The sequence below is a fragment of the Balaenoptera ricei genome, chromosome 14, assembly GCF_028023285.1.
Source record: "Balaenoptera ricei isolate mBalRic1 chromosome 14, mBalRic1.hap2, whole genome shotgun sequence".
NCBI lineage: Eukaryota > Metazoa > Chordata > Mammalia > Artiodactyla > Balaenopteridae > Balaenoptera > Balaenoptera ricei.
The window spans coordinates 9,232,287-9,260,228 of NC_082652.1; the positions used below are offsets into that span (position 1 = coordinate 9,232,287).

The window sequence follows — 27,942 nt, forward strand, 5'->3', positions numbered from 1 at the left end:
TGGAGACTCAGATGTTAAGTGACTCACCCAAGGTCACACAGCAAGGCTACCTCTTCAGTATACAATAATGAGGCCCAGCTTCCTCTCCACCCTGGCAACCCAGGGTGGGTTTTCCATGTAACACCTAAGCAGTTGACATCACCCAAGGATGGTCTTCCTACTCCAGCCCTGCCCCAAGCACTCTTCTTGCCCTCCATCCTTAAGCTGAAATGTGGGCTTTTCTAGTCACCTAACCTGTTGCTTAACACTCACCCTGTCTTACTCAGAAGAAGCACAGAAGAAAAGACCCTGAAAATTCCCAGGAACCTTCGGAGAAGACCAAAGAGCAGCTGGCCGAGGCAGAGCTTCGGAAGCTGAGGCAGCAGTTCCGGAAGATGGTGGACAGTAGGAAGTCCTTTAACTTCCGCTCCCAGCAGAAGATCACAAACCAGCAGTAAGTGATGCTCAGAGTTCTGTACTGAGTGAACTTGGAGAAAATTTTGGGTTTGGTTTCATGGAGCTTGTCTTCTGATGGGGCCTCTGGGGCAGGGACCCACTTGGGATAGCTTCAGTGGGGAGAGGAGATTTATTCTCAGAGTTCAGGGTGTCTCAGGGACTCCAAGGGGGAGCAGGGCACCCATGTCTCAGGGAAGGACCCAAACAAGAAAGTGATTCTGGTTCCTGTTTCTTTCAACACATGGGTTTTGTTCTTTCCTCTCTGAATCTCAGCCGTGGCTGGTGGAAGATGGCTGCCTCCAAGTCTTGAGCGACCAAAGGCCACACGAAGAGACTGTCCTTAGTCAATTCCAATCCCAAAGTTCCCAGGAGAGGGAGAATCTGATTGGCTTAGCTTGGGTCTGGTGTCTGCTTCTGGCCCAGTCAGCTGTGGCCGGGGGTGGTTGAGCCATAGGACAAAAAATAGCTATGGGTATCCCCAGCGGTTCTAGCAGTGAAGGTGGGGAGTTCCCAGAGAAGGGGAAATCACCAGTCGGTGGATACCCCAAAGGACGTTTCCTGCTTGTGCATCATTATGGGATCTGCAGGCCTGAATATTTGAAATTGAGTTGCCCTAGAAATGATGGTGTGTATAGTTTCTTTGGGCAACAGAAAGGTGTTCCCTGAGGTTGAATAAACAAACATTAAACAAGCATTCTTAGATTCCGTCCAAAGAAATGTGATTCCTTAACCACATCCATAATGTTTATGCAGGCAGTAACTGCCTATTGTTAGAAAGAAAATTTTACTGTTAGATGATGTGTGAAGTCCAGAGGATAGGGAAAAGGGGTTCTTTAGATTTTCCATGGATTGGTTCACTCAGAGCCACTGCTAGCCCATATGGGATCACTATGTGAATTAGAAAAAGGCACCCTTTCTCAAAGACCCTTTACTGCCATCTGTTGGAAACATTGTCATTATGTAGGGATTTTGTTAAAACAAGACAAAGTGTCTCTCAGAAAAGTGTAGTAAATCAACAGATCAATGATATGTTTTCAAGCAGATGGTGCTTCCTTGGGCTGTGCAGTCCACAACCTGCACATCTGTGCTGGTGACCCTGATTCACAGCCTACCCTTGGTGGGCATCAGGAAATGCCTACTTCTTGGTGTGGTTTCAGTTTTTCTTGAATCTTACTTACCCTTCTGCATCTCACTCTACCCCGATCCATTTGATCTGGTTTCACTATGGTGGAACTGAAGGGGAGGAGAGTGGAAGAGTGGAGATAAACACCCATAAATAGGAAGAGAACTGGGGTGAGGTGAGTGAGGTGCTTAGGGTGTAATATTTAAGGAGGTGCTTTTCCCCAGCGCAGACCCTGCACCTATACCACCCTGAAAATGAAGACCTCCTTAAATTTTGGGGCACCTCACTGCCGTCCCAGCCCTGCCTAAAGACAGACAAACCTTCCTTTTGCTTTTCCGACCTCACCGCACCCCCGAAAGCCTAACTCTGACTTACTATCCTGCTCTCTCTCTCTCTTTTCTCTGCACCTTAGCAAAGACCCCTCCTAAGAGGGGCTTAGGGGGAGAAAAGTCCCAAGGGCCAGGTTTAGAAGACAAGATGCTCTAGAACTGGGCGTGCACTCCAGTGGTCGTTAGCAACATGTGACTATTTACATTTGCAATTAATTAAAATAAATAAAATTAGAAATTCAGTTCTTCAGTTGCACCAGCCACGTTTCAAGTGCTCAATAGCCACACGTGCCTGATGGTTGCTGTCGGACAGCGCAGCTAGAGAACATTTGCATCACTGCAGAATGGTCTACTGGACAGCGCTGCTTTAGAACATCAGTCAGCAAACGGTGGCCAATGGGCCAAGTCTGAGTGGCTGCCTGTTTTTGTAAATAAAGTTTTATTGGCACACAGCCACGCCTCTTCATTTTTGTGTTGCCTATGATTGCTTTGTTGAGTAGTTGCAATAGAGACCCTCTGGCCTGCAAAACCTAAAGCATTTACTCTTTGGCCCTTTATAGAAAAGCTTTGCAGAGTCCGCCCTTGAACATTCTTTGCTTTTCTAGAGTGGCGCTTCCAAAACTTTAAAGTGCGTACAGTTCACTTGAGGATCTTGTTACAAAGCAGATTCTGATTCAGTAGGTCCTGGATTGAGACCTGAGCTGCTGCATTTCTCCAAGCTTCCCAAGGGCGTTGAGGCAGCTAGTCTGCAAATCGCACTGGGCAGCAGGAATAGGCTGCCCAGACTTTGCCAGAAACTCGGCCTCTGTACCATTTCCTGTTGCTCAGTTGCTGTGCAGTCGCCTGAGTCTTCTTTTCTCTTTTAGAAACCCCTGGTTGCTCACGTCCCCGACACCCTCTCTTCTCCAGAGTAGACAGAGGAAGAGGAGACTCATGTCAGCCAATTTCATAAATCAGTAGCCCCCGAGTAGAAAAGTTGGTGCGGGTTAGAGGTTCCTGTGCAGCTCTGTGTTGATGCACAATTGAAAGATCCTGCCTGATGGGTTTGCCTCTTATTACCAGAGATAATTGGCTGTAAAGCCGGAATAGAAAGTCTGCAAAATCAGACAGATGCCAGTGAGCTGCTGGCAAAAGAGAACTTGGGGGCTCTCACCATGTCTAAGTAATGGGTTTTGACAGGCACAGCTGCAAATTGTTCTGAGGAGGAAAAAAAAAAAAAATGCCGCTCAGAGAAGGGCGGAGCAGTGGAAGTTGCAGTGAACTGGGTCAAAGGACATCTGAGTTCTGGACCTGGGTTGGAGACCTTGGGTGAGTCTCTTCCACTTGCTGGGTGGGAAGTACCCCTCTGAGTCTCCTTTCAGGACCTAGGGGTCTGAAGTGTCTGATCTAGGCAAACTCAGGGGTTCAGGGTTAATCACATGCTGCTCTCCCAACAGCAAGGAAATCAAGACCCTGCAGGAGGAGCAGGAGGAGATCACCCTGCTTTTGAATCTCATCAAGTCCTCCAGGAACTTGGATCTGAATGAGAAAAACTACATGGAGCTGCATTTCCTGCTGCAAACCAAGGAGGACTACGAGGCCCTGATTAAATCGATGAAAGTGCTGTTGGCTGAACTGGATGAGAAGGTGTGGTCTTTCTCTTAAAGGGTTAACCAGAACACCGAGCAAGGGGAAGGAGTGCGGGAGGTGTACTCCCCACCATACCCCCACAGTTGGCTTTTCTAAACGTGACTGTGGTCACTGTCTCCACCACCATTGTAACCCCTGATCTCTCAGCTCTATTGATCCATTTCCCCACTGTGGTCTCCAGTGTCTCCCCATTACAGTAAGAATAAATGCCCCAATCCTTACTGTATCAGTCAGGAGAGGTTAGATTATGCTGCAGTAACAAAATTCCCTCTCCCCAACTCAGTGGTTTAAAACAACAAAGGTTTCTTTCCCATTCATGGTTTATGTCTATCGTGGATTGGCTAGGGGCTCTTATATCCTCTCATCCTGGGGCCAGGCTGATGGGATAGCCCCCATCTTGAACATTGCCAGGTACTGTGGTAGAAAAAAGTGAGTCCTGAGGGTCTCACACTGGCAGTTGAATGCTCCAGTGACATGTGTCACTTCTGCTCATGACTCGTTGGCTCAAGATAGTCTACCAAACCCGTAAATACCCCAAATACCCATACCCACACCCAAAATAGTCAACTCTACCCATTCACAAAAGGGCCTAGGAAGTACAACCCTCATGGATCCAGAAAGCAAAGAGCTAGAGACATTTGCTGTACAGTGTTAATCCCTTACTATCATTTGAAAGACCCTGCCTACCCCTCTAGGCTCATCCCATGTCATTCCTTCCTTAACTCTTCACACTCCAGCTGCAAAAGACCTTTTTTTTTCTTTCAAATAATGCTGAGCCTTTTCTCACCTCAGAGCCTTTGCACATGCTCCCCACACTGCCTTACCCTAGTTGCTTATCTTTATGTCTCAGCCTAAAGGTGACTTTCTCAGGGAGGCCTTCTCTATGCCCTCTCTCCGGTTTAAAGTATATCCCCCTGGTATTAGTTTCCTGGCCAGGAACAAATAGTACACTCTGTAGGGTACTCGGAGGAGTAGGGCATTCTGGAACCTGGAGTAAATACCGCAACCTCTCTTTCTTCTCACCTCTGACCCCAACTACAAGGGAACCATTGTGGACCCTTCCCGGTTAGCTTCCTGGGGCACAGAGCAGGGTGGAGAGTGGATCTCGGGGGGCAAATAGAAGATCCCAGCACACCCCCTTATCCTCTTTCATGTCACCCCATGGCACCTCCTTCACAGTACCTTTCACAGTGGTAATTATGCCTTAATATGGGTGTTGTCTAATGTCTCCCTAACCTGTCACCTGCGTGAGTCTGTTTTGTTCCCTACTGTACCCCCTGTTCCTATCCCAGTGTCCAGAACCTGGCAGGTCCTCAATAAATATTTACTGACTGAATGAATCTGGAAATCTCATTACACCTTTCCTCTGCTTCAAACTCTTCAGTAATTTCCGACTCTTGCTGTGTTAAGGGCCCCAAGTCCCTGGTGTAATTTGCCGGCTCTGCTGCCTCAGCCCCTCCTGCCTCTTCCACCTTCTCTCCTGCCTCCTTCTCCTCTGTGCTCCATCCACACTGGCTGCCTTCATGGATCCACAGTGCTGTCTCTCACCTCCAGACCTTTGCACATGCTGTTCCCTCTGCATGGAGTGCTGTTCCCCCTGCCTGGAGTGCTGTTCCCCATCCTCTCTGCTTGGGGGAGTCTTATTCATCCTTTGCGTCTCAGCTCAAATGCTGTTTCTGCAAGATAGTTGTCCCCTCATCTTTCTCTGCTACATGCCCCTACTGTGTGTGTGCAAATTACCGTCTATCTCCCCTCTCCTAGGGCTCTTCGTGCTTCCTGGCTTGTTTCCAGTCCTAGATTGTAGGTTCCCTGAGGGCAGGGACCACTCTGTCTTGGTTACCATCATACCCCTGTTGTCTGGCACCAAGCAGGGGCTTAATAAAACTGATGAATGAGTGAATGAATGAATGAGTGAACAAACATATGAATGTATGAGAAAGGAGGCAATAAAAGTGAAGAAGAAAAATGGGGATGTGGATCCTCAGAAACATTAGAAAAGGCAACCTAGTTTTGGAATCCTCCAAAGAGTACGGCACTCACTGCCCAACACGAAAACCCTCTTGGTCTAATTCCATCTCAGTGTGGGCAGCTCCCAGAATCCCCTCCTGCTGTGTCCACCACACAAGGCTCAGAGCTTTGTCCTTTCAAGGGGTCACTGGAGGTGAGGATATCACTGGGCCCTGCTTAGCCTCACAAAATAATTAATAAGCTGATGCCTTCCTGCTGAGCATCTAGTGTAAGCAACGTATTTCCCCATCAGCCACAGCCTTGGATAATGTCTCCCATTGGGCTGAAGCCTAATTACTTTCAGCATCACAAAAGCAGTATCTGACATAAAGGTGCCAAAGGGAATACAGCTCTGAATTTAATCACAAGAGCTGATGCCACAGCTTCCTTTGGCAAGGAGGTGGAGCCCTAGGACTCTGGGGGTCAACTCAGGTTGGGGCAGGCATCCTTTCAGAGCATGTGATGCCACACCTAATATATGGGGGAGGATGCTGCCCTCCCAATATCAAAACAAGTCATTTGTTTTATTTCATAAGAGAGCTGGAGAGGGTTTGTGTTGAGGATGCTGCCTTGTGCATAGAACAGGAGAGGAGAACAGAGTAGAATAGGAACCTGACTTGACTTGAATCTGACTTTGTCAGTACTGATGAAGTAATTTGTTTTTGCTGTGAGGGAGTTTGTGGGGGAGTGTGTGTGTGTGTTCCAGCTAACGTCCAAAGCCTGGCTAATATCAATAATAAACAGCATTCATATACCTTACCAGTTTTGTGTGAGACCCAATGGTTCCCTTGATGCCTGATCTTTTGCTTGAGAATGTGTTGGGCTGCAAGTATTGATAATAGAATTCTTGACTGGAAGCAAGTGGGAGAACAGAGGTTTGTTTTTCTCACTTAATATGATGTCTGACTAGAAATAGACCATCCCAGGGATGGTTTAGCAGCTCTACAATGATGGGTTCTTCTTTTTCTCTATGACTCTCTTGACCAGCCTTCCCCTCATGGTCACAAGATGGCTGCCAAAGCTTAGCTAGTATAATGTCTCATATAATTGCATTCAAAAATATGAAGAAAGGATGGGAAGTTTTCGTACATGATATTCTCTTCTTATGAGAGGGAGAATATTTTACAAAATTCCTCCAGCAGATTTTCTCTGATTGGCCAGGGCTAGGGTATATGCCCATTCCTTGGCCAATCACGGGCAAAGGGAAATGGAATTTCTGTAATTGCTTTGGGGTAAACCAGGGGCAGCAGATTACAGTGCAAGCACCAAGTCTGGTCTGTTTGTTTATGGCCCTCCAGCAAAGAATGGTTTTTACATCTTAAATGTTTACTTTTTAAATGGTTATGTGAGTACCTACATACTAATCTCTTGGTCCTTGAAGCCTAAAATATTTACTATTTAGCCCTTTAAGAAAAAGTTTCCCAACACCTAGTTTAGACCAATGATGAGTTATCCCTTGGGTCTGGGGGCAGAGCCCACCTTCCCTAAGTAGATTACTGGCAATAAGAAAATGTTTTTATCTCATATAACAGGAAGTATAAAGATAATGCAAGCTTCAGGGTTGGTTGATTCAGCAGCTCAATTAGGTTATCAAGGTATTTGTCTTTGTTCTTTGGGGGCAAGACAGCAGCAGCAGTTCCAGGCACCACATGCAGATGGAACATTACCTTCAGGAGAAGACAGACCATTTCTTCCTATGACTCTCTTAGGAATGAGGAAACTTTTTCCAGATGCTTCCCTACCAGACAGCCAGAGGCTCCAACTGGTCTAGTCTTGCCCATCCCTGAATAAATAAATCATAGGAAGAATGATTAGAGTTACCATGCTTGGCTTGGATCAGTCTTCTGGGGTGGGATGGGTGTGCTTCCCCAGAACACCCATGACGGGTCAACCACCTACCATGTCCACCACAGTACAGTTCTGGCTGTTGTCACCTCTGCCAGCCTCCTGGTTCTGGAACATTCTTCTGTCTTCTGTTAAGCATCTCTTGCTGCCTAAAAACCATCTTTCATCACTTTTCTGTGGTTCTTCCATGACCCTAAATGTATGAGTAGACCAGGGGCCTTCAGAACAGGCTGAGCCTGACAACACGAAGGCTTTGGCCTAACATGTTAAAAATCAGGAGATTTCATGTAAAAATTCAGATATCTGGCTTCTCTTTTAAAAAACTGGAAGATCTGGCAATAGTGGGCCTGAATTTCCTTGAAGCAACTGTAACTACATAGTGTTGTGGGTGACACTGCCAGCTGTTTACCCATTCTTTATGTTTTCTTCTCTAACAGATTCCTGACTTTATTCAGGGTGAGCATGTGCCCAGCTAAAAAGCTGCATTCCCCATCTTCCCTTGCACCTAAAGGTAGACAATGAAATGTAAGGGGACATCTGTTAGGGGTGTCTGGGAAAGTTTTGCTTTCCAGATATAGGTCGTACCCTTCATCCATATTGCTTCCTCTACTTTCCTCCCTGGAAAATAACTGTGTGAAGGCTGGTGTAATGGCAGCCATCTTTTGGGGGAGAAGCCGGGTGAATTACAGAGATCTTGTTTTTACCTCCTTGAGTTACTGAACTTAAGCCAGCAGTGTATTATGAGAGAAAGATAAACCATAATTTGTTTAAACCACTGTTAGTTGGGCTTTCTGTAATTTGTAGTTGCATATGTTCCTAATTGATACAAGCTGCTGCCCCTGAAGGGAGGCTGCTGAGATCTGTGCCCATAAAGGCAGAGAGAGTAAATTCTTCTGAGGAAAGCATATGTTTTTTAAAATGCTTCACTTTTTATTTTATTTTTTCATTTTTTGGCCACACCGCACGGCTTGTGGGATCTTAGTTCCTCCACCAGAGATTGAACCCGGTCCCTCAGCAGTGAAAGCGAGGAGTCCTAACCACTGGACCACCAGGGAATTCCCAAGGAAAGCATGTTTTTAACAAGACCTGAACCTAATTGAACTTAATCATTTTTAGTTGTTGACACTTGAAATTATGAGTCACTCAACTGCCAATGCCCCTTTTTAACAGCAAATATTTGGTAATACCTCCTTTACAATCCTGAAGTGAAATTCATAGATGATATAATCCTTTATCCTTCTTCTTTTAAATCAATATGATGCCATAACTATAATACAAAGGAAAAATAAAGGAAAGCTACTTATACTAAAATTATATGTATTTCAATACGTGCATGTTTTGGCCTGACTTATTGAGACCGGGGCCAGCAAATTGCTCCGCAGAGGCCCTGAGAGTAAATATTTTGGCTTTGTGGGCCACACTACTCCACTCTGCCTTCATAGTATGAAAGCAGCCATAGACAATGCAAAGAATGGGCATGGCTGTGTGCCAATAAAACTTTATTTATGAAAACAGGCAGTGGGGGGCTTCCCTGGTGGTCCAGTGGGAAGACTCTGCGCTCCCAATGCAGGGGGCCCAGGTTCGATCCCTGGTTGGGGAACTAGATCCTGCATGCATGCCACACCTAAGAGTCTACATGCTGCAGCTAAAAAAAAAAAAAAAAAGGATCTTGCATGCCGCAATGAAGATCCTGTGTCCTGCAAGTAAGACCCAGTGCAGCCAAAATAAATAAATAAATATTAAACAAACAAACAAACAAACAAACAAAAAACAGGTAGTGGGGCAGATTTGGCCCAGGGCCTTAGTTTGCAGACCCCTGGTCTAAAAGATGTAGTCAGAGGCCAGTGTTATTGATATGCAGAATCACTGAAGATTCCACACTGCAGACTGATTTGGGCTTGTTGTATCCACAACTCAAAGATGATGATCCAGGTTGTGCTGGTGTCATGATTTCAAAATGGCGGCCAACTCTTGGTAAAGTTCCAAACAAATCAACGAACGTTCTCTTGATTTATACAGTGACTACATTCCTGGATAATTAAGTGTCTATTAAAACCTAATGAAAAATACTGTGTGTGTATATGTAAAAGACAGTTTGATTCTAGGTACAGAAAATTATAGAGAGGTTCTTCACCTGCCTAACATCCAGAGGGGCACTGGAAAGTCAAAAGGGATGGGGGACAATTCTTGGATGTTTGGTGCTGTCTTACATGTTGCAGGGTATGTGACATCTCATGACCTGCCATTAAGTGCCACTAGCATCCTCATCATTGCAAGAGCAAAAAACAAAACAAAACAAAAAACAAAGGTTACAGAAGGCTTCTTGGGGGAATAATGCCATTTCTTCTGGAAACCGTGGCTTTAGGGTCAGGTGAAATTTTCGCCCACAGGTGAGTGAAATTTACATGCACGGGTGAGAGTAAAAACCCTAAGTTGCCTCATTTTGCCCCAAACTGGCTAAGGTTGAGTTGAGCACACACCCAAAAGAGAATTAAAATTCCATTCATAGGAAAAGAAAGAACTTTGCAGTTTTTGTTTTACCACACTTGAGTTAGTGAACTGTCGCATTTGTACCCATACAGATGTTAACACAGCTGGGTTTTCTCTCTCTCTCTCTCTGTTTCTTTTCAGATCGTTCAGATGGAAAAAAAAATTATAAACCAAAGACAGATCTTCTCAAAAATACAGGAGGCCAACAACCCCCGGAAACTGCAAAAACAGATCCACGTTTTGGAAACCCGTTTGCATCTCGTACGTAAGGTGTTCTCTGGGGGAATTCCCTGGTGGTCCAGTGGTTAGGACTCCATGCTTCCACTGCAGGGGTCATGGATTCTATCCCTGGTCAGGGAACTAAGATCCCACATGCTGCAACGTGACCAAAAAACAACAAAAAAACACAAACTCTGCAAACAACTCTGCCTCCCTTTGCTAAGAGGGAAGAATGATGTCTGTGAAGCCGTTAGCAGAACCTACTCATCTCATTGGTTGAGTCGGGAGAAGGTGAACAATGGTGTGCACACAGGCCAGGCAGCACTCCAACCATCGTTCTGTGGGCCTGGGGTGGGAGGTGAGGGGAAGACCCTTCAACCCTCTGGCTGCCTTCTGGAAGCTTGTCTCATGCCCCAGGAGTGAGCCTTATTTTGAAACAGAGCCCTCCTCGCAGGTCACTGTACACTTTGACAAGATGCTGACCACCAATGCGAAGCTCCGGAAGGAGATTGAGGACCTACGGTATGAGAAGGCTGCTTACGACAACGTCTACGAGCAGATTCATCGGCGCTTGTTGATGCAGAAGAAAACAATGAATGTGGCCATCGAGCAGTCTGCGCAGGCCTATGAGCAGAGGTGGGCTGGGGGAGAGACCCTGGGGGCAAAGATGTGTCAGTCCCCTGCTGAGCTTCCTACTCTGGGCCACCTCTACCCCCTGTGCTTACGTGTTGAGGAGCCTGAAATCATCATCATAATAACTCTGAGTGCTGATTGTGTGTCGGCCAAGCATGATGCTAGATGCTCTGGGTAGTATTTCAACCTTCACAACAGCCCTAGGAGTTATTATCCCCATTTTACAGACCAGAAAATGGAGGCTTAGAGATGCCAAAATACTTACCTGAGATCCAGATAAATGGCAGATGTGGTGGAGTTGAGATTCAAACCCCTGTGCTGTACCATCTCCCCCAGGTGTCCCTGCCTCTAGTCCTAGGGGTCCCTCTCAGTCTGGGCTGTCTCCCGGCTTCACAACTAGAGGGGCAAAAGGCATGCAGTTTAGTGGTGAAGAGTGCAGATTTTGGAGTCAGAGAGATATGGGTCCATCACTACTACATTGTTGGAGAACCTCTTCGGGTGGTAGTGAGGATTAAATATGTGTATATAAGCGAGTGGCTGGGACATAGTACTTGACAAGTGGTGATGATGATGGTAATAGTGATAATGGTGATGTGTGATGATGCTGATGGTGGTGATACTGCTGATGGTGATGATGATGCTGATGGTGGTGGTGGTGGTGATGGTGGTGAAGATCATGATGGTGGTGATGATGTTGCTGATGGTGATGATGATCATGATGACGGTGGTGATGGTGGTGGTGATGATGATGATGATAGAAAATCGTTTCCTGAGGGTGGTCTAGAGCTGTCAACTGCTGTCCTTCAGGTGAGGAAAGTTGTTCCTCTACTCCCAGAAACCTCCATGATTAAAAGGAGTGATGGTCATTGACCAGGCAGGAAGTCTGTCTGGACTGGTAGAGAGAGGGGAGGAGAAGGAAGGCGCCTCCGGACACTCAGACTCTGTCGTGCCCCCCTTGCCCAGGCTGGAAGCCATGGCTCGAATGGCTGCCATGAAGGACCGCCAGCAGAAGGACATCTCTCAGTACAACCTGGAGATCCGAGAGTTGGAGCGTCTCTATGATCATGAAACCAAGCTCAAATCCTTCCTGCTCACCAAGCTGCACGATCGCCTTGAGTTCGAGGAGCAGTCCAAAAAGGAAGAAGGTAACGCTTTCCAGGTGTCCTCTTTTCTGTCTCTCTCTCTCTCAACTGAAGGTGCCTGAGTCTTCTTGTAGTAGGTTTGCCAAATTTAGCAAATAAAAGTACAAGATGTCGTTAAATTTAAATTTCACATAAACAATGAATAAAATTTTAGTCTCATGCAGTATTTGAGACATACTTATACTAAAAAATTACTTGTGGTTTATCTACAATTGGGACATATTTATACTGTTAAAAATATATCATTTGTCTCAGGACTACCCTGGTGGTCCCATGGTTAAGACCCTGTGCTTCCACTGCAGTGGGCAGGGGTTCGATCTCTGGTTGGGGAACTAAGATCCTGCGTGCTGTGCAGTGTGGTCAAAGGAAAAAAATATATATTGTTTGTCTTAGATTCAAATTTAACTGGATGCCTTGGGTTTTATCTGCCACCCCTAACCTGTAGGATGTGTCCTCACCCTGTGGCTCTCCTTCCATTGTTTAGAGGAGGAACTTGTGTGTCAGAGGTCCCCAAGACCACCCCCGGGCTGGGTGATTCTCAAAGAGGACTCACAAGACTCAGCAAACATAACTATGACGTAGGGACACAAAGAAAAATCAGCAAAGAGAAAAGGTGCGTGGGGCGAAGTCCAGAGGAAACCAGGCACAAGTTTCCAGGATCTTCTCCCAGTGGAGTCACACAGGGCATGCTTAATTCTTCCAGCATCTAATTGTGACAACACATGTGAAGAGTCGTCTGCCTGGGGAGCTCATTAGAGACTCGGTGCCCAAGATTCTTACTGGAGGCTGGTCACGTAGGCACCCTCTCCCCAGCACATACCAAAATTCCAGCTTCCCAGCAGGAAGGCAGGTGTTCGGCATAAAGCGCACTGTCTGTACAGTCTGGGCTCAGTAGCCACACTTACCATTTAGGAAAGTTTTATATCAGTGTAGGGAGCTGTTCACCATTTAAGTTCCCAGATGTAGGCCAAGGGCCAACCTTGCAAGCAGGCCTTTCTAAGGAGAGCAGTCTCAGGTCTGCTATGTTAACTCTCTCCTCAACAGATTGAAGGGAGAGCCCCCTGTGCAGCTGCATTTGCTTTTTTTTTCTTTCAGCCCCTTCTGTCCCTTCCTGCTTTATTTGCAACTGTATGGCTGGAAGTGTTTTTCTGAGAAATCCCATCTCTCACTCTCTAACATTTCAAAAACCACCTTTTGGACCTTCTGTCCATCCATCCATCCATCCACCCATCCATCTTCCATCCACCCATCCATCGATCCTTCTATCCTCCATCCAGCCATCCATCCATCCTTCCAACCTCTATCCATCCATCCTTCCATCCTCCATCCACCCATCCATCTTCCATCCACCCATCCATCCATCCTTCTATCCTCCATCCAGCCATCCATCCATCCTTCCAACCTCTATCCATCCATCCTTCCATCCTCCATCCACCCATCCATCCATTTACTGAGCCACTGGCTCATGCCAGCTTCCATTCTCCATGCTTGGCATGCATGGCTTCCATTTAACCTTCACAACATCTCCAAGAGGCAGACTTTATTATTAACACTCCCAGTTGACATATGAGAGCACTGCAGCTAAGAGTGGATACATGGATATAGCCAAGGTCCTCTGCAATGTAAGTAACAGATCCAGGACCCCATCCCAAGTGTGTCTGCCCCCCAAAGCCTGAGGTCCTACTGCTATCCTCTTCTCTCTCCTAATCCACTGAGCAGCCTCAAGATTCCACTAGGCATCCAAGACCCGAACTGTGCAGTCAACAGGAGTTCTCCCATTCACTGCCGCTCCAGTTGACTTGTGCGTCCATCCTTCCTCTTCTCACTGCCTCAGCCTTGTCATCTTTCTCATCACATCTCCTCTAGCAGCTTCTGCTGGGTCTCCCAGCCTCCAGGCTCCTCCTGTTTCTGTGACACTGCAGGGGTAAGTTCTTTATGATCAGTTGACTCCTTCCTTCATCCATCCAACCATTGCATTCCTGGTCTACCAACAAATTTTAATGATCACCTATCCTGAAACAGGCACCATGTTGGGGACCAGAGACAGAGCAGTGATCAAGACAGTGTTAGTCCTTGATGTCACAGAGCTTATGTTCTAGATATGGAGACACAGAAAAAACAAGCAAATAGACAAATACAAACACTTCAGGTTGTGATAGAACCTTTGAAGGAAGAAAACAAGGGATTGAGATGGAAAAGTAACAGGGATACCTCTCTTGGATAGGATGGCCAAGGAGGGGCTGTTCAGATTGTGATCTAAAGCATGAAAAGAATCCAGTTGTGCAAGGCTGAGGAATCCAGGCAGAGACAAAGTCCCAGAGGCAGGAACGTGTTAACTGGAGTGTAGACGCAAAGCTGGAGAAACAGGCAGAGGCCACTCCTGCAGGACTGACCATGTGCCAGGAACTGGGCTACATGTTGGGAGACGGTGGGGAATAAGACAGAGGTCCTGTCCTCCTGGAGCTGACCTTCTGTCAGGGGAGATGACAAATTGGCAAATGCAAAAGTTAATCTGATCTCTCGGGAAACCATGAGCATGATGAAGAAAACAAAACAGGGTAATTGACAGAGAATAACCAGGGGCTGCTTTATCTAGGGTGGCCAGGGTGGGCCTCTTGGAGGAGGTGTCGTTTGGGCAGAGACTTGAATGATAGGAGGGAACCAGCCACATGGAAGCCTGGGAGAAGCACATCCCAGGAAGAAGGAATTGCAGGTGCAAAGGCCCTGAGGTGGGAGTGAGGTAGGCATATTTCTAGAACAGAGAGGAGGCCAGTGTGGCTGGAGTGAGTTGATGCCAACAGGAGAGTGGTAGGAGATGAAATTGGAGGGGTGAGGAGGAGCCAGACCACACAGGTCCTTATAGGCTGCACAGGGAGCTCACGCTGATTCTAAGTGTGGTGGGAAGCTATCAGAGGATTTAGGCAGACTAGTTACTGAGTCTGATAGTGACCAGGCACTGAGGGGTAGAGGGGATCAGACCTTAAATGATGCTGAGAAACTTCAGCTTCATCCCAGGGACAGTAGGGAGCCACACATGAAAAGGGGTCACGTGGCCAGATGTGCCTAGGAAGATCTAGAAAGATCCTTCCGATCACCCTGTGGAGGCCAAATCAGAGAGACAAGACTGGATTCAGGAGAGGTGGGGCTATTGCAGGCATCAGGCTGGGGAGCAAGGCTTGGAGAACTTTCTTGGTTCTAATGCCTTGAATCTGCCAAGCTCTGAGCCTGCTTAAGGCCCTCTGCCAACAGGGCTTCCCCGGCCTTCATCCTGCTCACGTCATCTCCTTCCCTGGCCATGCAGCTCCCCCATCACAGCACCTACTACATCTCCTCCATTGCCTGGGCCACAATGGTAATTATTGGATTTCTTTTTCTGTTTACTTGGCTATCTCTTTTTCTTTTCTCTTTGTGGCTGATTCCTCCACTAAAAGCTCTGTGGGGCAGTGATTTTGTAGCTACGGAGCCCAGCACAGTGTCTGGAACATAGTAGACGATCAATTAGATATTTGTGAAGTGACTAAGGAGGGAAGCTGCCACTCCATCTCATGGGAAAGTCTAGCCCGCTCCCCAGGGCACAATGATAATGCTACGGAGCACATCCCTCCACTGGGCACTACTCTGAGCGGCTTCCCTTTCAGACTCATGGTTGCCAGTTCTTCCTTTTCTAGCTCTCAAGGCAAAGAAGCATGGGAAGAAGAACAAGGGTGAGAGTTTTGAGAGCTATGAGGTGGCTTACCTCCGGCTGCTGAAGCTGATGAAGAATGGCAACCTGAATCAGCTCATCGAGGAGTTTCTGGCCAAGGAGGAGAAGAACTTTGCTCGGTTCACGTATGTCACAGAGCTCAACAATGACATGGAGATGATGCACAAGAAGACTGAGAGAATCCAGGTCAGGGCACCTCTTCTTTCCCAGGCCAGGGGCCCACCTGCTCCCACAGCAGCCTTCCCCAAAGCGGGTTCCTTGGAACACTCCTTGAGATACTCTGCAGAAAAAAGGGCTTCAAGTCAAAAAAGTTTAGGAAATACTATATTCCCCCAGTGTTCTCCCCCCTACATTTTAACCTTCCTGAGATTAGTATTTGTCTTCCAGTTGATACATACACTTAATGTGTTCATGTCCCCTCACCCCCAATAAGTGACATTTAAAATCCATGGTATGTCTTATAATCCAGAGTTCAGTAAACTCTAGCCATAGCCAGATATGCCCTTTGGCCTGTTTTTGTACAGTCCATGAGCTAAGAATGGTTTCACATTTTTAAAGGGTTGTGAGGAAACAAAATATGCAAGACAGACCATATGTGGGCTGCAAAGCCCAAAATATCGACGATCTGGCCCTTTGCCTTAAAAGCTGGCTGACCCCTGTTAATCAACAGCTTCACAGAATTGAGGAGAGATGGTAAACTGATCTTGGAGAGAGTTGATGTACATGAGCATAATAAAGGCTCTGACAAATCCTACAGTAAAGAAACTATCTACCTTGTTGAATCCATAATTTCCCAAACTTGATTGGCTCCCTGGGCTACTTACTCCGCAGAACACACATAACCAGCCTTTGGAACTGTCTGCACAGGAGAGAGTCTAAACTCCTTACCGTGACACTCCAGTCCCTTCAAAATTTGGCTTCAACCTGCCCCTGCATGCTCAGCTCCCATCACGACCCCCAAGGCACTCTCATCAGCTGCCAGTCCCAGCTTCCCCCTGCATTTCCCTCCTCTGAGCCTTTCCTCATGCTATTCCCCGCCCCTCCCACTTTTCTTCTGATGCAATACCGCTCATTAGTCCTGACAGATGTCACCTCCTCTGGGAATTCATTACTCTTTCCTCTGAGGTCCCTGTGCTCAGTGGGGACTGAGGGGAGCCCTTCCTTTTGCAATGTCACTGTTTCCTGAATGTGGGGCCATGTGCAAGTAGATATGCCTGTGGGAAAATGTAATTCAGAAAAATATAAGGAAAAAGTACAGGTCACCAAAATATCACCACTCAGAGATACTGCCAATAAATATTTTGGTGACATTGCTTTATGAAGGCAGTGTGCACTTAAGCAAGTGTCCACGCGCGCGCACACACACATACACACACACACACCCCTAGATGCCCATTTATAGTACTGGGTGTATACTAGATAGTTCATGCCGTTTAATAAACTTTTTTCTTCAACAATTCATCATAGATACTGCCCAACATCTTCTATGTTCTTTTTAGTGGCTTCTGGAGACCCTAGATGCTCTGTGGTAGTATCACAAAATGCTCCTTAAAAGAACAGATTCCCTAGGCCCTATCCCATACCTACAAACCTAGATTCTCTGAGAATAAGCCAGGAATCTGCATTTAAACCATATATTTTAAAAAATTTTATTAATTAATTTATTTTTGGCTGCATTGGGTCTTCCTTGCGGTGTGCGGGCTTCTCATTGAGGTGGCTTCTCTTGTTGCGGAGCACGGGCTCTAGTCGCGTGGGCTTCAGTAGTTGTGGCACGTGGGCTCAGTAGTTTTGGCTGGCGGGCTCCAGAGCGCAGGCTCAGCACTTTCAGCGCATGGGCCTAGCTGCTCCGCGGCATGTGGGATCTTCCGAGACCAGGGCTCAAACCCGTGTCCCCTGCATTGGCAGGCAGACTCCCAGCCACTGCGCCACCAGGGAAGCCCTAAACCATATTTTAATTCGAGACCCTTTCCCCCCCATGATGTAAATGTACCATGGTTTACTTAACCAATCCCCAACCGGTAGACATGCAGATTGTTCCTAACAGAGATTACAGTTAATAGCACAAGGGATAGCCTTGAGTGGCCACCTTGCCCACATGTCCTATTGTTTCCATGGGACAGACTCCTAGAGATGGTATTGCCCCATCAAAAGGTGCGTGCCTTTTACATTTGGACACACTGTTCTAGCCCAGGAGTTCTCATATCTAGTCCCTGGACCAGCAGCAGCAGCATCTCCTGGAACTTGAGAGAAATGCGCATTCGTGGGCCTCACGCAGACATACTGAATCAGAACCTCTGGTGTGGGGCCCAGATAGCTGTGTTTTCACAAACCCCCAGGTGATTCTGATTCATGCTAGAGTTTGAGAACCCCTGCTCTGGAACTGCCCGTCCATTACCATAACCATCAGCCACATGGGGCGATTTAAGTTTAAATCAATTTAAATTAAATTTAAAAATGAGTTCCTCAGTGGGACTAGCCATATTGCAAGTGCTCTGTGCCCATGCGTGGCTAGTGGCTGCAGTGCTGGATGGCACAGATAGAACATTGCCACCATTGCAGCAAATCCTACTGATTATACACAATTCTCCAGAAAGGATGAACCACCCACCTGCTCATGCCTGCATCCTCCTTTTAATTCAGAAACATCAGAAAGAACCTCCATGGACATAAGAGGGGTGAGGGGTTCTGGGGCTACTTGAAATGGATAATTTAAATCCTCACCAACGCCTCGAGGCATTGATTTATTTTTAAGTGTGTTGGGGAGGAGAGTACTTGCTTTTCCTTATGGTCTGGTTCTCTCCTGAGCAGAATGAGGTTATCCGCTCGCAATCCCAGCAGAAATCATCCCATGAGGACAACCGCTCCATCCTGAGACAGCTGGAGGTAAGGCCAGGGTGGGGAGGGAGGGATGCAGGAGTCTCCATTGTCTGTCAGGTGACCTGTCAGTTGGTTCTCAGGAGGAGGAAGATGTCTGCCCTGTGACTCTTTGCTGGTCTGGGTCATGTCTTGACATGTCCCAACCTTTTGTTACAGGCAGCCTCTGCTACGGATGTTGCTGCAGAATTTTGTCCCTAAGGCCCTCTTTGTCCATTTTAAAGACTCTCCCACTTCAGGGAGCCTATTCCAGGCCCTTGTACCTATAATTTCATCCCAGGCTGGTAAATTCCAGACAGATCTCTGCCTCAGTCTTTTCTTCTCTCTCCCCCTTGTCCTGGCTGTGGCCTGTTCTCAATCAATAATAGTAATTACAAACATTTCCTGAGCCATTACTACATACTAGGCACTGGGCTAAGTGCTTTGCTTGCATTATCTCATTTAATCCTCACAACAGCTCTCTGAGGTAGGTGATATGATCTATTTTACAGATGAGGAAACTGAGGTTCAGGGAAGTAATCACCAACATCATGGAGCTGGGATACTGCATGAGCTTTGCATTGCATTCAGCTGCTAATAATAGGGACCCAAAATAACAGTGGCCTAAGCAATAGAAGTTTATTTACTTTGTTAAAACATGAATCTGGAGATAAACACTTCAGGGCTGGTCATGATGTCATCAGTAACCCAGGCTTCTCCTTTCAGTTTTTCCATCTTTAGTGTGTGGCTTACATTCTCAAGGATGCCTCATGGTTGTATTATAGCTGCCAATGGCCCAGCCATCACATACACATTCCAAGCAGAAAGAAAGTAGGGAAGGAAAAAAAGGCCTTGCTAATTGAGTTAGTCAGCTTAAAAGTTTTTTCCCTGAATTCTCAGCCAGTGACTTCTGTATCTATGTCTCACTGGCCATCCCTATTGCAAAGGAGGGTTGGAGATAAAACTTTTAGCTGGCACATTGCCACCCCAAATACAATCAGCATTTTGCTATTAAAGTATAAGGGGAGAATGGATAGCAAATGTCTGACAAAGATATGAACCAGAGAGTTTGACTGCAAAGCCCTGTTCTAATCCAGTAGTTCCTGGCCCAGGAACTACACTCCTTGGTCATTTCCCTTCCTTTCTCTGTGGGTTATTTCTACTCTTGGCACGCAGGTGGCAGAAAGGGTTGGCCATGCCATTCTCTCATGCGCCACTGGAGGGCAGCAAAGCACCTCTCAGGCTCAGCAACCTCTCCCAGGACTCAGGAATGGGGAATGTAGACTTGCAGGCAGGGCCCAAGTTCAAGGAGACCCTCCTCAAGATGGACACATGCTTGGGGTCCCACATCCTTGGCTCTGAGCCATCCAGTGTCCAAATGCTTCCTTGGGGTTGGGACTGGTGCTGTTCTGCCTCTCGGGGTTTTGAAGGCCTAAAGGGGGACACAGTTTGGGGAGGCTGACCAGGCAACCCCAAGCATCTCCCCCACCTCTTCCTGAAGTCCTCCAGCGGCTCTTTGTTCCTTGGGCTTTAGTAGGAACTCCTGGAGCCTCTTTGCAAATGCAAATACTCTAAGCAAGAGAATTTGTCTTAATAGCAATGGGCTCACTTAGAACCCACTTTTCTTACCCCCCTGCTAAAGATCGCTTCCATCTCCTCTACTCTTGGAACCTTTCCACTTAACTTCCATTTCGTCGTCCCCTCTGGGAGAAGTGGTGGGACCAGTCCTTTAATGGGAGGGTTTTGCATAGGAGTTAAGCAACCAGGCCCTGGGAACAAACGCTTGGGTATGACTCCCAGAAGAGTCGCTTCCTGACTGTGTGACTTTGAGAAAGTGACTTAACCTCTCTGAGGTTCCGTTGTCTCACCTGTAAAATGGGGATAAAAATTGTACTCACTTTGTAGGGCAGTGAAGATTGAATAAAATCCTGCATGTACACGCTTGGCACACTGCAGGGCAGAGAGCTATAAACATAGCTATCATTATTGTTGTTGTTTATCCTGTAAGTCAATAAAACCTCAAATCACCATCATCTTGTTACCAAATAATTGTCCAAATAAAGAGTTGTGCCCATGGTCAGGTATTAGACAACTCAATACAGAGGAGCTAAACACAAGTTCACTTTTCTTCTCTGACCTCAATATTCCTCATCTGAAAACTGGGGCATTTGTGAGGATAAGTTAAGATGATGTGTGTAATGTGCCTGGAACATTTTAGGTGCTGGACATGTGTTATCACTGTCACATCAGGCTTTAAGAAATGTTTTTAATCATGTGATCTGGTTTTTTTTGGCCATGCCGCGCAGCTAGGATCTTAGTTCCGTGACCAGGGATCGAACTCGTGCCCTCTGCAGTGGAAGCACAGAGTCCTAACCACTGGACCGCCAGGGAATTCTCAACCATGTGATCTTTTAATGCACCTTTAGAATGAGGGGGGGCTCTTGCTGTCATATGAGGAAATGCACCCCTGGGAACTGAATATTCCAGTGTTTGGGACAGAGGAAGCCGCCTGGTGTGGTGGTTGAGATACAGTTCAAACCATGGCTTCCCTCTCCTGGCTGTATTCCTTAGAGCCTCAGTTTCCTCACCGGGAAAATGGGGGTGTGGATAGGGCCCTTTGAGGTCCTTATTTGGAATGGTCCGTACGGAGCTGGTGGGAACAAGGCTGGTCCTTCCAGGGCCCAGTTCACCTTTGCAAGCTGAGAACTCAGAGGGAGAGGCAGGAAGCCACTGAAACACTCATCCCAGAGCAGCGATTCTCAGTCTGGGCTGCAAGTCAGAATCACCTCGGAGGCTTTAAAATTCCTGATGCCCAGGCTGCATCCCAGACCAAGATGTCTAAATCTCTGAGGCTGGAGGTTGGGCAGCAAATGTTTTAACACTCCCAGGTGATACCAATATGAAGCCAAAATTGTGATCCAGTGGACTCACAGAGGTTCTCAAATTTTATCATGCATCAGGATCACCTGCACTAAATACAGATTGCCAGGCTCAACCCCAGAGCCTCTGATTCGGTCGGTCTGGACTGGATCCCAGGAATCTGCATTTCTAACAAGTTCCCTGGTGAAACTGATGCTGCTTGTCCTGGGACCCCACTTTGAGAACCACTGTGCTCTAATGTGATTTAAACTGAGTGGTGAAATTGGTTTGTTGGATTGCAACCAGCATTTAAAAATAACAAGATAGAACAGAACAGAATGGAAAATACTAGAACACACAATAAGAATATGATTTGTGAATCTATAATTTCATTTGATTAGATAAATATATAAAAATACACACACGTATATAAGTATTGGGCTGCAATGTAAAGTATATTTCTTCCTGTGGGCCATTTTTTAAAAATGAGTCACCAGCTTTTAAAAAATACTGTAATCCAGTACACATGTAGACACACATACACATATGTAAGTAAACAAAACTTACATTAAACAATATCTACCCTCACTACCTGCAATGCATGTTAGTATTTTCTCTTCCTTTCTTTTCTGGTCATTTTATTTCATTTTTTAAAAAAATTGTGGATTGAGGCCCATTAAATTGATCTTGCACCCCTTTAGAGGTTTGCAAACCTGCACTTTGGAGATCCTGGCTCCAGAGGGTCCTAAATCCTCATCCCCAGCGAAAGTTCTCATGTGAGGGCTGAGCCCAGGGTGGTGACCTGGCTGACCTGGATGGGAATTGGGGTCTGCCACAGGAGAAACTAAAGAAGACCACGGAGGAGGCAGATATGTATGAGAACAACTACAAGGAGATCAACAAGACCTTGGAGTATCTCAAGAACTCGGTTGAGAATCTGTTTAAGAAGATAAATTGTGATGCCACCAAGATCCTGGTACAGTTAGGGGAGACAGGGAAAATCACCGATACCAACCTCCCACAGTACTTTGGTGAGTTGAGCTGGGGTAGCAACAATTTCCAGAGATTTCTATGACCAGGCCCAAGGACTTGTTCTTTTGGAGGTAGTGAGCCTGGTGGTGAAGCATGTGGGCACTAAAGCCAGCTTGGTTGGGTTCAAATCTTGGTTCTACTCTTACTAGCTGTGTGACTTTGGGCAACTTTCTGAACCTCTCTGTGCTTTAGTTTTTTCATCCAAAAAAATATTGGGAGGATTAAATAAATGAGTAGTTCTTAGAGAAATAGTATATGATCATCTCAATAGATGCAGAAGGAAGTATTTGACATAATTCAACATCCATTCATGATAAAATCTCTCAACAAACTAGAACTAGAAGGAAACTTTCTTACCTGATAAAGGGCATCTACAAAAACACCTACAGCTAACCTCATACTTAATGGTGAAAAAACTGAATGTCTTTCTTCTAAGATCAGGAACAAGGCAAAGATGTTTGCTCTCGCAACTCCTATTCAATATTGTGTTGGTGGTCCTCGATAAGGAAATAAGGAGATAAAAAGAAATGAAAGGCATTTAGATTGGAAAGGAAGAAATAAAGTGCTCAGAGCAGTGCCTGGCATGTAGCAAATGCCTATTAACTATAACACACATTTCTAGGCATAGGCCTTGAACTCAGGATAGAGAGGGAGGATGCACCTACAGAGATCATGACAATTTAGAATGAATGGCTTCCACTACTCTTAGAATAAAATCTAAGGTTCTTAACACAATCTGTTTTTGAGAGGTTCCCAAGACACCTCCCTCCCGCCAGTTTCCGTGATTCACTAGGAGGGCTCCTGGATTCAGCATATAGTCATATTCATGGCTCTGATTTATTATAGCAAAAGGATACAAAGCAAAATCAGCAAAGGAAAAAGGGGGTTCGGGTGAAGTCTGGAGGAAACCAGGAGCAAGCTTCCAAGGGTCCTCTTCCAATGGGTTCACACAGAATGAGCTTAATTCCTCCAGCAATGGGTTGTGACAACACAAGTGAAATGTTGTCAACCAGAGAAGCTCATTGGATACTCATTGCCCAGGGTTTGGATTGGGGGCTCATCATATAGGCACCTCCAGCATGACACATACCCAAATTCCAGACTCCCAGAAAGAATAGTGAGTATTCAGCATAAATCACATTTTTTATACCACAGTTTAGGCATGATGAGCCACTCTTTTAACAGTTAATGGTAGTGGGGACCTTCCTGAAATTCAAGTTCCCTGATGCTATCCAAGGGCCAATCTCGTAAGCAGCCCTTTCTAAGAGCAGTCAGGCTTTGCTGCGTTAACTCTTTCTTACCCACAGCCTATCAGGTTCTTTATAGCCTGGCCCCTGCCTACATTTTTCATCATCTCTTGTCCTGCTCTCCCTCCTTTCTCACCACATCCAGCCAGAGTGCTCTCCTCTCTGTATTTTCAAATCCCTCCCCCAACTCATCCCTGCCACAGGGCCTTTGCATGGGCTGTTCCTGGGATACTCATCCCATGCCCAGTTCCTCCTCATTCTCAGATCTCAGTTTAAATGCCCTCCCTCCAGCAAGGCCTCCCTCTGCTGCCCCATATGAAGCTGGTCCTCCCCCACCCACTATTATTCACTCTTATAGCAGTCCTATTATTTAATACTCGCCCAGTTTGTCTCTATGTACAGGTAATTCTCATTATCTGAATCTATGAGGTTCTTGAGATCCAATAGCAAGGTTCAGATGCAAATCTTTTTGGTTCCTGATTTTCAGAGAGAATAGAAATGGTATGGGTTGTGTGAGTTTTTTTCAAAAAAATTATCCAGATCCAGTAGTTACTGAATTCAGATAATAGGCATCTGGATAGTGAGGGATACGTGTATTTATTTGCTGAACTTGCCTTTCTCTCCGTCCCCCCATTCACACTGAAGCTTATGAGCTTCATCAGGACAGGGACTGCATCTCTGTTATTGTTTATCGTCATTTTGTTTTTCTTCCATGCATTGTAGCACCACGCCTGGCATGATAGGCAACCAATAATAATTTGTGGAATGAATGAATAAATGAATGAATGAATTATTCTGGTGACTCCATGAGGCTATGAAACACGGTGGGAAGGGCAGCTCCCTCAAACTCAGAGACAGCACTGAGAAAAAAATCCATAGTTTAAGGCAGAGCTTGCCCAGGGCTCCCAATTTTTAGTGTAACCCAGTGTTCCTCAATCTTCTTTTCATTATTGTCCCCTAAGGAGCCTTCTTATTTTTTTTATTTAATTAAAAAAAATTTTTTTAATAAATTTATTTATTTATTTTTGGCTGTGTTGGGTCTTTGTTGCTGCACGCGGGCTTTCTCTAGTTGCAGAGAACAGGGGCTACTCTTTGTTGTAGTGTGCGGGCTTCTCATTGCTGTGGCTTCTCTTGTTGTGGAGCACTGGCTCTAGGTGCATGGGTGTCAGTAGTTGTGGCGCATGGGCTCAGTAGTTGTGGCTCACGGGCTCTAGAGTTTAGGCTCAGTAGTTGTGGTGTACAGACTTAGTTGCTCTGCGGCATGTGGGATCTTCCCGGACCAGGGCTCGAACCCGTGTCCCCTGCCTTGGCAGGAGGATTCTCAACCACTGTGCCACCAGGGAAGCCCTAAGGAGCCTTTTTAGACATTCTTTTCCCAACAGCTCCGCCTCGTGGAATTTTAATACAGTTCATATACCATATAACTGTTTACGTCTTGTATGTATATCTGTACTTTATATATTAAAGAGTCAGATTATTTTTGCTTCTCAAGAACCAAATTGTGCCCTCTAGGGAACGTGTGATGTAACCCAAGAGAAAGCCTTGTCCTTATAGGAGCTCATGACCTGCTCCACTTCCTGTTGCTACCATTCATCTCCAGTAGGGGGCGCAACCTCTAGCTCCCCTCGGGACTCCGGTCTCCCGGCAGCCCTCTTGGTTCTGCTTATTTTTTTCCAGCCATCATTGAAAAGAAGACCAACGACCTGCTGCTGTTAGAATCCTACAAGCGGATCATGGAAATGGAAGTGGCAGAGGCGGACGTCCCGCCACCCTTCATCAACCCCTTCTGGGGCGGCTCTGCCCTCCTCAAGCCTGCAGAACCCATCAAGGTCATACCCCCAGTGCTCGGGGCTGACCCCTTTAGCGACAGGTTGGATGAAGGTGAGTTCTTTCTTCCCGGACTTCTCTTTCTACCGCGCAAAGACTAGCCACAGATTCTGAAGTTTAGTTATCCTGGGTACTTTAAAAAAATTGCAACAGCTTTGTGACCATTTCATGAACCTTAAAATGTGCAAAATTCCCAGGCTGTCAAGTTATGGGCACAGGAGATTCCCTGATCCCGGCTCCCACCCTCACCCTATGCTCTTGAGACTCGCTCCTCCATCTGTGACCTCCTTTCCGCAGCCCCATCCACGTCCCCCAACCCCGTGGTTGAAGCGCCCGAGACGGTTCACGCCAGAGCTGAACTGTGGCCCTGCGGGCGCCTGCGCATTGACCTTCTTTGCTTTTGGAGGCAGAAGCTCATGATACTCCCCCTGGTGGGGGTCTGCCCTTCTCTCCGAAGGTGGGGATATAATCGGCCCCACATGGTTTTTGGAGGGCAGTTTGGCAACACGTTCGGGAAGCCTGAGAAATGGTTATGTTACTGAGCCAGTTTCGGTTTTTGCAATACGCAGCAAGCCAAACGCTGAGACGTGGAGGGCTGCAGCTGAGACGGGGGTTATTCACAAGGCAGCGAAGCGAGGAGATGAGGTGGGAGAACAAATCTCCAAAATCTGCCTCCCCGAAAGCAAGGGGCTCGGGTATTTATGGAATAAAGAATAAAGAAGCAGGGTGGTCCGAGTCGTGGGGAGTGTGAGGAAAGGCAATTGGAAAACGGTGCGGTAATCGGGGTTCTGTGCCGGTGTAACTAGGCTGTGGGCCTCTGCACGTTCAAGAGGTCATCCAGTGACACTCGCACGTGCCCAGTTGAAGGATTGGTGGTTCCTTCCAGTGTTAACCAGCTCACCTGGAACTAGACATAGCTGAATCCAAGCTCCTGGAAAACAACTCAGGCAAACACATTGTTTAGGCTACATGCTGCTTGGAGGACAAGCAAGTCTTTTGTAGCAATAATTAAAACGACCTTGCTTAGTGAAGACAGGTTACAGGTGAAATGGGGTTGACTAATGATTACCCACGGTTTCAGATACACACATTGAGCCTGTAATCTCGCTTGTGGGGATTGGCCCTTCAAAGAAAACTTATTCAAGGGTTAAAGATGGAAGTAGGAGGGTGATTGAACTGGAAATGACTGAAATGCTCACCCGTTAGAGATTGGTTAAATAAGTTATAGTTCACCCATGCATGCCACGGAATACTATGCAGCCAGTAAAAAGAATGCAGTGGGCTGACATGAACTGACATGTATATATGGCATCTAGTGGCCAGGGATGCTGCTAAAAATCGTGCAGTGCACAGGACAGCCCTTCACAACCTGATTTATAATAGAGAGAGGGGGAGAGAGAGAGAAGGAAGGAGGAGGAGGAGGAGGAAGGGAAGGAGGACGTTATCTTGATGATACATATAAAAACGAAGAGGTTGTATACTGCTGACTTACAGTGGTTATTTCTGGGTGGTGGTTTGCAGAGAACTTTGCATTTCTAAGTTAATTCTGTATTGCTTAGAATTTTCTTTTACAATGATCTTGCATGACTTGAGTAATCAGAGGAAAAAATTTGGTTTTTTTAAAAGCTGCCCCTCTTCTGTGAGCACCGTTTCAAGTGTGCAGGTGTGCCAAGGATGGAGGGAGGGGACGGCCAACATGCGCGCTTGCACAGATGCACAGGCATACACACACCTCCTGTTTGATTTATTCAAGGCACCTGAGACTTAGCAGGAGTGAAAACTGGGCCTGATATTAGCCACCTTAGCACAGCTTCCCTTGGCCCTTTGAGTTCTTAAAGGAGGAGGGTGGCAGGGCACAGCTGCTGAGAACACTGCCCTCACAAGGTCAGGAATGTACAGATGAGGTCTTCATTTCTGTTCAAGGCAATGTTGATAAACATTAGGTTCTCTTAGCCCACTAGCCTCTATGGCTTGTATGTGTGAATTAGAAGAGGCAACCCCCTCTGGGCAGATTAATTAGGAAAAGGAGCCCCTGATGGGTAGACATGGCTTGGCAATCAAGTGGGGGGCTGGATTTCAGCCCTGTAGAAACAGGTGTCTTTGTGCAATCTACATCCTGAGCAACTGCACATGGTGACCCTATCTCCTTGATACTAAACCAAACTCATCTTTACATCCTCATCTTGGAGAAAAAAACAGTTATTGTCTGGCCATCCCTGAGCAGTACATCTCTGCCTGTCCTCCCCCTCCCTGGACTTTGAGAATTTTTACACTCCAACCCCCAGCACTATGGAGGGACACCAAACCAGGCTTGGACATCCTTGAACAGGGCAGAGAGACACTGTCCCTGGGAAGGAAGCCCACCCCCTGCTGTGCTGGGTTTGATTTCCGAACTCCTCACACGAGTCCCATCTTTGGCACAGTGGACCAACCCCTGGACCACAGCAGCCTTCGGCAAATGGTGCTCAGCCATTACACCGCAAGAGAGTCTAGAAGCAGGGATTTACGCATGGAGAGCGTGCCTGAAAATGGGGACGATCTGAGGCCCAAGAAGAAGTTAACGGTCTGA

General features: G+C 46.6%; 1 protein-coding gene across 1 annotated transcript; it reads left to right on the top strand.

Annotated features, from left to right (window-relative positions):
- Window positions 1–263: 263 nt before the first annotated feature.
- CCDC63 (coiled-coil domain containing 63) lies at window positions 264–27,942 on the top strand. The gene is made up of 10 exons (XM_059894871.1): window positions 264–433; window positions 3,324–3,513; window positions 10,000–10,119; window positions 10,532–10,713; window positions 11,674–11,855; window positions 15,521–15,741; window positions 18,364–18,438; window positions 22,106–22,298; window positions 25,224–25,427; window positions 27,797–27,942. Exons 1-10 carry the CDS (start codon window positions 375–377, stop codon window positions 27,940–27,942), a joined length of 1,572 nt encoding a protein of 523 aa, XP_059750854.1. The 5' UTR covers window positions 264–374.

Bases quoted from the DNA above. Each gene is read 5' to 3' on its own strand.
- CCDC63 (XM_059894871.1), top strand. From the start codon at position 375: ATGGTGGACAGTAGGAAGTCCTTTAACTTCCGCTCCCAGCAGAAGATC. The intron at 11,856-15,520 runs GTAACGCTTTCC...TTCCTTTTCTAG, and splicing joins GCAGTCCAAAAAGGAAGAAG to CTCTCAAGGCAAAGAAGCAT. The intron at 22,299-25,223 runs GTGAGTTGAGCT...ATTTTTTTCCAG, and splicing joins CAACCTCCCACAGTACTTTG to CCATCATTGAAAAGAAGACC.